We start from the raw sequence: 13,993 nt of genomic DNA on the forward strand, positions 1-13,993 counted from the left end.
TAGATATTTAGGTGCCTAGGTACCTTTAATATCATAGAAACATATATAATAACTTGAGACTTAGATGAAACACAATATTTATTGTTTACTATTACACTCCTTTTAAGTTTCCTGACACAAGTTTGTACTTGACAGAGCTTAATAGTTATTTGTTATACAAGGGTGCAAAGTAGTATTTTACCAGCGAGTGTTTCAACACACGAGAAGTAATAGTTATTTGTTATACAAGGGTGCAAAGTAGTATTTTACCAGCGAGTGTTTCAACACACGAGAAGTAAAATACATTTGCACCCGTGTGTAACACAAAACTTTTCCCCTCACTATAGCGAGGAAAGTGCAACATCCACAGGTGTTAGATCATCGTCATCACTGAAATCACTCATTTTTTTACGATAATACGATATTATAATAGAAAACTCTGGAAGTTGTGTATTTTTACGTGTTTGAGTCGGTGAATTTTTTTTTGTTGACAATGTTGACATTTCTGACGATGCGTTTTGAAATTGCATCGACTCAACTTGTGCGTTCAGAATTACATTCAACATCATTTAAAAAAACAAATACTGCTTATGGAATTTAAGGTTTATCACTTAAAATCATTAAATAAAACTAAATTTGGTATTTTTTATTAAATTCTCGAACCATTTATTTAATGATAATTAATATCGAACGAACCATTATTATGACGTTTTACGTTTTGTTATCTGTCAAAAGCTACTTAAACACGCTCCATCCAAGGTCAAATTACTTTCCCCACTAGTGGATAAAATGCGTTTTTCCCCGCTTGTTTTAAAGGATAAAAGACGGCTTTCCGAGCTAGTGAGGGGAAAATAAAATTTCTACAATATAATATTTACCTTGAAGTGTAGTCAGTTTCTACTCGACAGTCTTGTGTTTTACTTCTGTCTTGGGTCCCATCCTTACAACCTAGACAGATAATTTCATTCTTATTCCGTTCCTAAAATTTCGTTACGATTGGTTAAGTTTTGGAGGAGGGAAATATCGAGAACGAAACCTCGATATCTGAGATTTTTACGCAGGATTTTTCGCCGACGCTGCAGTTATCCTTATCGCACTAATTTGAGGAGTCAGCGTAACAGAGATATTTATCTAAAATTCTCAAACCTGAAAAGGGGCTTTTCTTTTCTCTTTAAGGTTTATGTAAATTAAAGAATCCTGAGCGAAGAAAGAAAGGGATTAACCGTATATATAATACCAGTAAAATACCGGATAAAAATAACGTTATTTTATAACATTTAAAACTTTCGCGGTTTAAACACATATTAAATCACATTTAGAAACGGGTCTATCGCGAATTTATTTTGTTACGTTTATTTACCGACGTTTCGACACAGGTTTCACTGGTCGTGGTCGCGGCTAACTGACGTCCCAGTAAAATGTCAAAACACACAAATCTCTGTTTTGACATTTTGCTGGGACGTCAGTTAGCCGCGACCACGACCAGTGAAACCTGTGTCGAAACGTCGCTAAATAAAGGTAACAAAATAAATTCGCGATAGACCCGTTTCTAAATGTGATTTAATAAACGTTATTTTATAATGTTAATCATAACGTTACGCGAAAATACCTGTATTTAAAGGGATCGTACATGTTCCAAACTCATTAGTAGGTGAGCTCTCGCCCCGTGAGGATGTATACATATTGTCATTTGTCAGTTTTCTTCTGTGTTCAATTGCTTTATTTAAGATTCACAGTTTGTGCAGAGGTAAGCTATAGTATTTCTAAATTTCAAATAATACTGAGCCTATATATAGAAATTATAAGATGAACATGTTTCAATTTAATTACAAATTTCGTTTAAACTTATGACTTGTCGTATATAATCGACCGATTTGATCAGAGAAGAAATTGGAGTCAATCTCAAATTTAATCACGAATTTTAGTTTTATGGTGATATTTGAGCGCTCTAAATTGAATAAATGCCCCCAAAAGCAAATACTAGTCACAAAATGTTTTTCTTGCGCCCGCACCTCAATTTTATCGGTAAAATTGGTCATAATCGGCGGTTGGCTCGAACTCGAAATCAGCGAGCCAAATTGGCGTTTGCGTCCGCACGGCCTGATTAGATCGGACAATTTAATCAGATTGACGAAAAATTGTCCCGTCTGGTGGACTCTACTATATTCCCATCCATTCCCATCTATTTCCACCAATTGTTAAATAACCACATTTTTTCTCCCCTTCCTTTTTCATTTTATCCGGCTGAGAACAACCGAGGAAAAAGTGGACAGGTTTACGTACATCTATATTTTTTCGGTTCCGTACCCAAAGGGTACCTTTGAAAGGGAATCTTTGAATCTGACTAATTTATTTTTCTTTTTGTTCTTCATTTCGGAAACTTATCAACCCACCCTCGTAAGTCCAGTGAAATTATAACCGTGAATCATACAAAACTGTTATTCCAACTCTTATTGCGGCTCTATAGCCCGGCGGTTTACACAGCTTGACGATGGATTACAGACAGAGCGGTTGGATCATTATTTAATTTGGTATAAAGTAAAGTAAAGTAAATACACTTTATTGCACCACAAAAGAAAACTCAATAACATAAAAATAAATAGCATAAGTAAATAGCATCTCTCGCTCATTTCTCGACACTAAAGGAAGCTGGATATATGCCGTGTCGTGACGCGATGCAACCCGACGCTACGCGTGTGTTGAGTTTGAGTCGCATCACATTGAATTATTTTTTGACGACCGGTCTGGCCTAGTGGGTAGTGACCCTGCCTGTGAAGCCGATGGTCCTGGGTTCGAATCCCGGTAAGGGCATTTATTTGTGTGATGAGCACAGATATTTGCTCCTGAGAGTCCTGAGTCATGGGTGTTTTCTATGTATTTAAGTATTTAGATATTATATATATCGTTGTCTGAGTGCCTATAACACAAGCCTCCTTGGGCTTACCGTGGGACTTAGTCAATCTGTGTAAGAATGTCCTATAATATTTATTATTATTATTATTTTGTATGACCAGAATCACACTATGAATACTCCACGTGACGTCGCGTAGGGTATTCATAAGTGTGATTCTGATGGTCATACAATTACACAATACAATTTGATTCGACTCAACACGCGTCGCGTGGGGTTGCGTCGCGTCACGTCATGTGTTTCGGCACTGACTCATTAGTATTAAATTAAATAGTTGGTAGATTGTTAACCAAGGGATGAAAGGCACTCATTTCAGTTATTTTCAGTTGAGGTAGTTCTGATTCGGAAACCGCTATTATAAAAATATGTCTGTCATCATCTTCCTCGCGTTGTCCCGGCATTTTGCCACGGCTCATGGGAGCCTGGGGTCCGCTTGGCAACTAATCCCAAGAATTGGCGTAGGCACTAGTTTTTACGAAAGCGAATGCCATCTGACCTTCCAACCCAGAGGGTAAACTAGGCCTTATTGGGATTAGTCCGGTTTCCTCACGATGTTTTCCTTCACCGAAAAGCGACTGGTTAATATCAAATGATATTTCGTAGGTACATAAAGGATGACTCACGTTAGACCGGGCCGTGACCGGGCCGGAGCTTCCGGCGCTTACTTTTCTATGACATGACAGGTCATCACGTGATGCTTTCCATAGAAAACGAAGCGCCGGAAGCTCTGGCCCGGTCACGGCCCGGTTTAACGAGAGTCATCCTTAAGTTCCGAAAAACTCATTGGTACGAGCCGGGGTTAAACCCGCGACCTGCTGATTGCAAGTCGCGCGCTCTTGCCGCAAAAAAATATGAATATATCATTAAAAAATCTAATCCAAGGTATATTAATTTACAGAACGAGCTGATAGTGACAGTGAAGCAAGGACAGCTACAGGGTGCTACAGACACGTTGTATGATGGGTCAACTTACTATTGTTTCAAGGGCATCCCGTATGCCCAGGCACCGCTGGGGCAGCTGAGGTTCAGGGTACCTATGCATTATTTATACAACGTAATGTCTATCCCTATATTAAGGGATATCCCCACGTACACTAGCGTCCCCTACCCTGCTCCTGACGTAACCCCCCTTAACGCAATATGTATGGAAGGTAGAGGTACTCTATACTCCATGTAAATATGTCCCGGTTGAAGGTTATTTGAATTAAAGTATCAATGTAAGAAATAATCCTTAATATATTTTAAACAAAAAAAGGTTCAAGTTCAAGAACTTTATTATTTGCATTTGGTTATATGCCACTGATAAGGTCCACCATACTTATGTCATCATCATCATCATCATCATGTCAGCCGATAGACGTCCACTGCTGGACATAGGCCTTCCCCTGGGCTCGCCACTCCGACCGATCCTGTGCCGCTCGCATCCACCGAATTCCCGCGACCTTCACCAGGTCGTCTCTCCATCTCGTTGGAGGCCTACCAGCAGTTCGTCTTCCGGTACGCGGACGCCACTCCAGAACCTTCCTGCCCCACCGGCCATCAGTTCTGCGAGCAATGTGCCCCGCCCACTGCCACTTAAGGTTTGCAATTCTGCGAGCTATGTCGGTGACCCATACTCATGTATTAACTTGTAATATTGACCTTTAAAAAATCGTAGGGAGACACAACATGACTTATGTCGACCTAAAATTATTGAGTTGCGGACGTTGCTGTAAAGATATAGTTCACTTCGATGCTAGTGCGGAAAGTATGTCATTACTTCACGAGCATCGAGATATACTCGCCTACGGCTCGTGGCAAGACTCGGGACGAGTGAAGAATGCCATTTCCGCACGTGTATCGAACGACGTTTTTTAATACAGTTGCGAAAAAATAAGAAAAACAACAAGTAAGGAATAAAAACAATATCGAATGTTGCCTTTTGAAACTTAGCTTGCAGTAAGAAACAACGCCTCTTCTTTGACAGGCGTTTCGGCAGCTATTCCTACGTCTACCTTCCATAGCTATTCCGTTCCATTCAGACAACTTATTAAGAACGCTTTTACTACAATATTAACTACAATATTAAAAAATAAACGTGTTATAATGATGAAGTGGTAAGTAATAAAATATGAAATATGTATTTTTTTCATATTCTTACATTAACAGTAGGTTTTTATGTTGGTTGCGACGTTTAAAGGAAACTGATATTAACACTCATCAATAAGTAGTCATGAATTGGAACAAATTAAAAAATTAAAAAAAATGGAAAAGTAAAAAGCACTAGTTCGCGAATACCAACTTTCCGCACGCTAAACAGCTACGTAAAGTAGCACTTTTTGAGCTACTGTATTAAAAAAGATAGTTTATTATTCAAGTATGCATATTAGTAATTACAGACCTAGATATACCTCATGTCAAAGTTTCATTACAATCCAACACGTAGCTTTAAAATGAGAGAGAGCGGAACTACGTTTGTATGGGAAGGTGCAATTCGGCCGAGCTTGCCGGGGACTCTTAAGAGCTGGAAACGGTTAACTTAAAGCATCGTCAGGTAACTTGTTATAAAAATGAATGCATTGCCCAACGAATGACTTTGTACTTGACGGACACGAAACTTTTTTATTGCAAGCTTATTTTTATTTCTAGTGTTATAGTTATGGACATCAGAATACTCAGTGAAGGAGTCTAGATTCTTAACAACATAAATAATACTACCATAGATGTATTGGGAAGCTACGATTAAAATATATATTTTTTTTTTAAGTTCTCTTAGTGATTCTCATGTTCTTAAGTTATATATACACGAACTGTCATGTCAGCTGCTTTGTCCCAAATAGTGATGGGCAGCGGTAACATTCCCGCTACCAGTAAGTTTCCATTTGGGAATGTTACTAGTAAGTTACCAATGTTACCAGTAACATTCCCAAAAGCCGGTAACATACGAAACTGATGATAGTGATGACTTATATGAGATAAAATAAGGTTCAAAACTTATTTTTTTAGTACAACTTACTCAAAAATATGTCCCATAGTTCTTAATTCGCTGACATAAGAGCTATGGGATCAATTTTATAAATTTGGTATACAGATAGTGAGTACCGGGGAAGGACATAGGATACTTTTTTATCCCAGAACTCACCCCTTAAGGGGATGGAAAGGGGAGTTGACACTTGTATGAGGAATCAATAACCGCTGAACCGATTTAGATGAAGTTTGGTATGGAGATAATTTGGGTCCTGGGGAAGGACATAGGATAGATATTCGCGGGCTTGGTTTCCGCAACTCGACGTCTTACTATTGCGCCTATTTTGCGTGAGGGACACAGGATAGGTTTTACCCTAGAAATCAACCCTAAACGGGGTGAAAAGGGGAGTGGAAATTTGTATGGAACCCAATAAAACCGATTTAGATGAAATTTGATATGGAGATAGTCTTAATTGTTGGGGAGGGTGTAGAGTAGTTTTTATTCCCGAAGTCATCCTGATCTCTTCTCCACTCTTCTAACACTCACTCAAAGTGCCGCTGGTAATGTATGATGGAGGCAGCTCAAGACCTGGAACACCTGGAGTGCTCCTGGGTGCAACGGGTCAGGGGTAACAATCGCTCAACGTGCTGCTGGTAGTATACGATGGATAAAGCTCAAGACAATGTGGAGTGCTGCTAGGTGCAACGGATCAGGGGTAACACTCGCTCAACGTACCGCTGGTAGTGTATTATGGGAAAAGCTCAAGATCTGGAACACCTGGAGTGCTACTGGGTACAAAAGGTCAGAGGTAACACTCGCTCAACGTGTCGTTGGTAGTGTATGATGGAGATAGCTCAAGACCAGGAACACCTGGAGTGCTGCTGGATGTACCTGATGAGGGTAAAACTCCTTTAATCTGAAGTTGGTAGAGTATGCTGTAGGCAGGATAAGTTCTCCAAGACCTGGAACACCTGGAGGTCTGCCAGATGAAGCAGGCGTCTGACCAGAGCTACCACACGCTTAACGTGCAGTAGATACTGTTTGCTGTAATCAGGTTGAATTTTCCAAGACGTAGAACACCTGGAGGTCACTTCCCATGGGTCACTCGGTGCCTGCAAGACTTTGGTGACCAAGTTTCTGCTGGAGACGCTGCTGATCTCCCACCAGAGGGCTACCACAAGCTGAATGTTCAGCGGGTAAAATTTAGGTAGTAAAAAGGGGTGGAAGTTTGTATGGGGAAACAATATATCTAGCTGATTGTTTAAAAATAAGCTACCCAAATTACTAATTCCACGCAGACGAAGTCGCGGGCAAAAGCTAGTATTTTGTATAAAACTGTGATCATTATTTATTATCCCTTTACTACTACTACTACGACTCTAATTTCAAATTTGATTAATTAATATAAAATCGAAATTCCAACAACTTAAAAATGACGTTTGTCACTTGAAACGTTATACAAAACTAGCTTTTGCCCGCGGCTTCGCCCGCGTGATTTAAGAATCTATGTCGTTTTGTCTAATGTACAGGGTGCGGGGGAGGCAGGGGAAGGAGAAAATATGGTTTTATAACTACTTACAAAAGATGGTTTATATGGTATATGGTTCGTAGGTAGAATACATATATATGTACTTACGATGTTTTGCATTTTACTTAGAATGGAAACCTAAACTTATAAGAAGCAAACAGACAACCACCTTCTTGTAGCACCTTGAATGTACTCATTACGGATGCAGGAAGTTTCCCGATGACTTACTCCTTCCGCCCCGTCCGTCCCGCCGCGCCGCCCGCACTCGCCTAGGTACCGATTGACGACGATCGAGATGGCACCAAATCAAATTTAAAAATCTATTAGGATAACGCGGGTCTCCATACCTCAAAAGCAAAATTAGAACCCTTATAGGATCACGTGTGGCTGTCTGTCGGTCCGTCTGTAACAACCGATTTGCTCCGAAACTAGTGGACCATTTGAATTTGAATTTGGCACAAATACGAGTACTTTCAAGAATTTTCATGAGCACGTTACTCAATTTCAAAATCGATGCGATTTTCGTGATTAACGTCCCAAAAAACCATAAAAACGACACCCATATTGATATTTAGACATTTCAACCCCATTGCACCCCAACAGGGGAGATGGTTTTTCACGTCCGTCACGTTGGATTTTAAAATCGTTCTTGTTTTCCTAATTAGCAACCCGATAAACCATAGAAACAATACCCATGTTGATTTTCAGACTTCAAATTTCAGACTTCAGATTTCAAAACAAATCTTACAAAGCCTCGCAACATCTTAAACGAAATCTATATCTCCCTGGTGCAATCTGTCTTATTGTACTGCATATCGGTCTGGGGTGGTGCAGCGAAAAGTCGCTTCATCTATCTGGAAAGAGCTCAACGTGCACTCATAAAAGTGATGTACTTCAAAAAAATATTATATCCTACTGAACTACTTTATCAAACCAGTGATCTTCTATCGGTAAGAAAATTATATGTTCTGCAAACAATATTAAAAAAACACAAATTGATACCTTACAACCCTAATTATAAAACCAAAAGAAAAATGATAAATGTAACTGCTTCTTTACGTACGAGAACTTACTTTGCAAGATCTCAGTTTAATTCAAAGTCGTCCTACCTTTATAATAAAATTAACAGAGAATTAGATATCCATTCAAAAACATATCACGAATGTAAATTATATCTCACTAAATGGCTTAAAGCTAAAACCTACGAAGAAACAGAGAAGCTGCTAAAATCAGAGTACTAGAATACACTCAATCTCTCTCTCTCACTCACACACACACACACACACGCACGCACACGCACACACACACACACCACGCACACCACACACACACACACACACACACACACACACACACACACACACACACACACACCCGTCCCAGTTGATATTCACACCCCTGTCGTACACAAGCCTGTGTTATAATGCCTGTCTTAGAATTAAGTTAAAAGCCTATTAACTAGAAATTTTGTAAAAAAAAAAAAAAAAACGGATGTATAATCACCACTATTTCTTAGTTATTAGTTATGGTACCATTGGTACCTCAAGCTTATAAAAACTGTAAAAAAAAAAAAAAAAATGTATTATTTATAAACCTAGGGAAGAGCGGTGCCTCCCAACACAAGCATTGTTTTGCTTACCGGGCGGCTCCATCCCCTGTATCACAAAAATGTAAATTATTATAAAATAAAGAATTTTGTATTTTGTATTTGTATTTGTAGACTTTGTCACCACATTTCCCCCTATTAGGGGGGAATTTGCAAAAAAACCTGTAACACGTGTTTATTCATTTATCGTTAGGAATACTCCTGTGAAGTTTCGAATATAATAGTCTAACTAATCTTGTTTCCCCATACAAACTTTGAACCCCCATTTAACCGCCTTGGGGGGTGAATCTTGAAAAAATCATTTCTTAGTGCACCCCTAGACCTTATAAGAAACCTACGTGCCAAATTTGAAATCTCTAGAACCAGCGGTTTGGGTTGTGTGTTGATATGTCAGTCAGGCAGTCAGTCAGTCAGTTTCTTCTTTTATATATTTAGATATTGATTGGTTTATTCTAATAATTAAAATGATTTATACACATATTTTCTTTTACTTTATTTCCAGTCTTCACTTTTAATCATTATTTCCAGATAGTAATGTTCCCAGTAACTTTGGAAAAATACCTGGTAATATTGGGAATCTTACCGGTAACATTGGGAATTTACTCTCTCAGAGATTCCTTGACTGTTTTATGACTATAAATAATAGCATTATTATTTTCTTAAGTATTTAACACGAAAAAAACATATACAATTCTAATAATTTTTTCAGTTACTCAATGTTACCGATCTGGGTAATGTTACTGGTAGCATTACCGGGAATATTTCCACTTTTGAGTAAGTTACTGGTAACGACCCATCACTAGTCCCAAACCATGCAGAATACCATTACGTATTCCAGAAATTAGATATACCAGAATACCAGCACATGACATTACACTATGAAAATCACTATGATACACAAGGCGAGCAGCAGCTGTCTCAACATTAGTCAGTTGTCTAATTCTCCTAACGGCGTAAGCGGCCGAACTTAATTTGTTAGCTACTGTTCTTATATGAGGACTTCATTGTAGATTTTTGTCCAATGTTAAACCAAGAAACAGTGCTTTATCTACCATCTCTAATCGGTAGATTTCCGATCAACCTTAAAAAGTAGTGATGTGTCATCAGCAAAAAGAACTATTTCACAAAGGTTTTCTACTATACATGGCAAATCATTTATATAAACCAAAAATAGGAATGGACCCAAAATAGAACCTTGTGGTACTCCTAATTGGACTACAGACAGTTCCGCTCGTTTATGTTCTATCCTAAGGTAAATAAAAAAAATAAAAATAAAAAAGTCATTACAATATTATAAGAAAATTATCGGTTAGTAATTAGTGCTTAATAACTTATACTTTATATTTTAAATTCTAAATAATTTACTGAGGCTAGACTGCAGAGCCTTGAACACCGTAGAAAGGTCAGGAAGGTAGGGAAGTTTATCGGTATTCTACAGGATACATTTCGGGGAGTGTGCGATGGGATTACATAATCTAATCCCCCATCTCTATTTTGCCACCGTGGGACTAGACGCGGACTTGCGTTTCACCCTTACGTCGTTACTCTCGTACGTTACGAATCAGTGTACTAAGCGCTATGCATCCTGCTTTATCTTGCGAACGGATAAGGAGTGGAATTCACTTCCCGCAAATCTATTCCCAGTCCACTATAACTTGGATCTTTTTAAATCGAGAGTGAATATATAGACATCTTTTAGGTAAGCATGATCTACCCTAGACTGCATCGGCACTTACCATCAGGTGAGATTGCGGTCAAATGCTTGCCTTTTTGTAATAAAAAAAAAAGTCATATACTAAGAAAAAAATGACCAAAGCCTCCAGTGTCCAGAGCTGGAATCGAACCAGCGTCCCCCGTTTACCGGACAGGTGCCTGAACCGCTCGCTTTTTTCCGCGTGCTTTTTTCCTTCGTATATGACATTTACTACTTGACTAAACTCAAAGTTAATATTACATTTCTTAACATTAGCGCAAAGTAAGGAATGAGCTCGAGACAAAGATGAATTTAGACATTTCGTGGTATTAATAGCTATTTTAGAAAAATTATCTTCGAATGCCGAGGCAAGATCGTTGTTTGACATGATAAGTTGTTTATCCGAGACAATGTTGACTTGACAATCGCGTGATTTACATTTACCAGCTTCCCTATTTATAGTATTCCATGTAGTCTTCACTTTGTTGTCCGACACTTTCAGTTCAGAACTTAGTTAGTCTTGGCTGTTAAACACACTCTTGAAGATTTTTGAGTAGTTCCTTATATAGTCCAGGAAATCTGAATTTTTGTTCAGCTCTATCGTGACATAAAGAACTGAACTGTATTTAGTTTTGTTATTTCTCCAGGCTCCCCTGCCGCCTAAATCCTGGGAAGGCATACGCCAAGCGACCGAATATGGTTCCATCTGCGCACAAACAGACACCGTCTTCCAAGGCAGCGAAGACTGCTTGTTCCTCAACGTCTTCACCAAATCCCTCCAAGGTCGCACACCTGTCATGGTCTTCATCCACGGAGGATCCTTCATAATTGGATCTGGAAACGATGACGTGTACGGACCAAAGTTTCTCGTTCAACAGGATGTTGTCCTGGTTACTTTGAATTACAGACTTGAAGTGCTTGGATTCGTAAGTATGGAAATCCCTGAGGTTCCTGGCAATGCGGGTATGAAGGATCAAGTCGCTGCGTTGAAGTGGATAAAGGAGAATATTGCAAACTTTGGAGGAGATCCCGATAATATTACGATTTTTGGTGAGAGTTCCGGGGCTGTCTCTGTGTCTCATCATATTTTGTCGCCTATGACTACAGGACTGTTCCATAGAGTTATCCAACAAAGTGGTACTAGTGTCCATTCTTGGGCGATAGGTGAAGGCAGTAAGAGCAGGGCATTCAGAGTTGGAAAATATTTAGGAAAAGACACGAATAATACCATTGAGCTGCTTGAGTTTTTAAGATCTGTACAAGCAGCAAACCTAACTAACTTGACTATTGCTACGAGTACGGAAGATGAACTGTATAGAGGACTCCCTGAGCGATTTTTGCCAGTTGTCGAAAAGAAATTTGATAATGTCGAAGCGTTTTTAAGCGAATATCCTTTGGATATTCTTCAGTCGGAAACAATTCGTAAAGTTCCATTAATGTTAGGATATAACTCCGCTGAAGGCATTATAGCGATCCAAGATAGATTAGAAAGGTTAGACATTTACAATAACAATCCCTCCTACGACGTGCCTAGAGAAATCGCTGAGAAACTAACCCAAGATCAAATTAATAATATGGGTCAAAGGATTAGACAATTCTATATTGGTGACAGAAACTACACACAAGATGATTATAAGGTGATTGTCACTATGTTATCTGACTTGTATTTAGTGTATGACACGCACAGATTTACCTACTTGTATTCTAAACACAACAGTCCCATTTATATGGACAGGTTCAGTTTCGACACTGACCTCAATGTGTTCAGGAAATTATATAGTGGGGGTTTGGATTTGCAAGGAGCCTGCCATGGAGACGATGTATTTTATATGTTTTCTAATAATTATACCAAAGATGCTTACGAATCGCAAGAAAACTTGAAGGATTACGTATCAAAGATGACTAAATTATGGACCGATTTTGCTAAAACCAGGTTAGTGCTCTCTCATCTAAGATTCTAAATACTAGTTAAGGATTATAAAACCACATATATTGCCAAAATACGTCCCACTGTTGGGCATAGGCATTTTCTCATTAAACAAGAGGATTTGGGCTATAGTCCTTTACGCTAGTAGAAGACTATAGTCCATAGATACGCAGGGAATTCACTTATTTTTCGTATCAAACGTATCCAGGTTTCCTCTTGATGTTTCCTACACCGAAGTTATTTTGGGTTTGATAAAATTGCAAATATGGTCTTTACGCTTGTCTTTCCGTGGAATATGCCAATATATATTAACTGAAGATATTAATGACTCACGGTCATTAATTATAATCCCACCAAAACATAAATGGGAAATGGGTTACATATACAAAAGTTTTTCAAATACAGTACAAAGCCTGCACCAACAAACGTCTCTTTTTGGCCCAGTGGTTGACTGGTAGAGAATGCCTTAAGGCATTAAGTCCACCATTTGTACTTATTTTATGTGCAATAAAGTATAAATAAATAAATATCAGAATACCGAAAATTGATTATTGAATGTAACCTGGGAAATGAAAGCCAAGTTCAATATTAAGAAAATATGCGTCGTTGTTGACTTCGCTGGCAAAAGAATTGATTAGATAATTTACAAATATGTCCTAGACATATGAGTGCCAAGTTCTAGTTCACTTGGAATGTAATTAAAGTTCAGGATATGGGATATCATTACTGTTTGTACAGAAATTATTAGTATGTATTCATCATAGTTGATTTCGACACTAAAATTTATTTTTGCTATTACAAATTCGATAGGCGCTTAGTGTGTAAATAAAAAAGTTACGTAGAGGTCAAAAGTGGCTCCAAATCAACTGTCTACGCGGTTCGTCCAGACCAAGGCCACGCGCATACCCTTTTCTTTTTTAGGGTTCCGTACTCAAAGTAATATGTGTTTCTGTTTAAGTATAACAGTTTTGTATTAATTGTATTTGTCCAACTGATTGTATTTTTCAGCAACCCAACTCCAGACAACTACACTGACCCAATATGGCCATTGTACACGACGAATAACAAGGAATACCTAGACATCAACGTACAGTCCACGGCGGGAATCTTCGCTGATCAGCCGAACGTGGAGTTCTGGGACACTCTGTATTGCGAGGCTGGCGTGCCATGCATAAAAAATAACTAAGTAATATTATAAAGTGCGTAAAATGTTTATTTACTGTACTTGTGTGTATAAAAGTAGGCTTCATAACGTTTTTTGCAACACCTACTTTTTCTATTACTTAATTTCTTTTTTAAGTCCGCTACCCAAATAAGGTTGCCTGGAAGATATCGCTCCTTAGTGATAAGACCTCCTGTTGTCTGCCTCTACATTTAATCAATTGTTTTTGTTTCTCTTATA

The 13,993-nt window shown here is 38.5% G+C and overlaps 1 protein-coding gene across 1 annotated transcript; it reads left to right on the forward strand.

Annotated features, from left to right (window-relative positions):
- Positions 1 to 1,651: 1,651 nt before the first annotated feature.
- LOC134742650 (esterase FE4-like) lies at positions 1,652 to 13,792 on the forward strand. Its single transcript, XM_063675832.1, has 4 exons — positions 1,652 to 1,726; positions 3,789 to 3,920; positions 11,312 to 12,597; positions 13,600 to 13,792. The coding sequence occupies exons 1-4, from the start codon at positions 1,652 to 1,654 to the stop codon at positions 13,775 to 13,777; spliced, it is 1,671 nt and encodes a 556-aa protein (XP_063531902.1). The 3' UTR covers positions 13,778 to 13,792.
- Positions 13,793 to 13,993: the final 201 nt, after the last annotated feature.

The sequence above is a fragment of the Cydia strobilella genome, chromosome 7 (assembly GCF_947568885.1).
Source record: "Cydia strobilella chromosome 7, ilCydStro3.1, whole genome shotgun sequence".
Classification (NCBI taxonomy): Eukaryota; Metazoa; Arthropoda; class Insecta; order Lepidoptera; family Tortricidae; genus Cydia; species Cydia strobilella.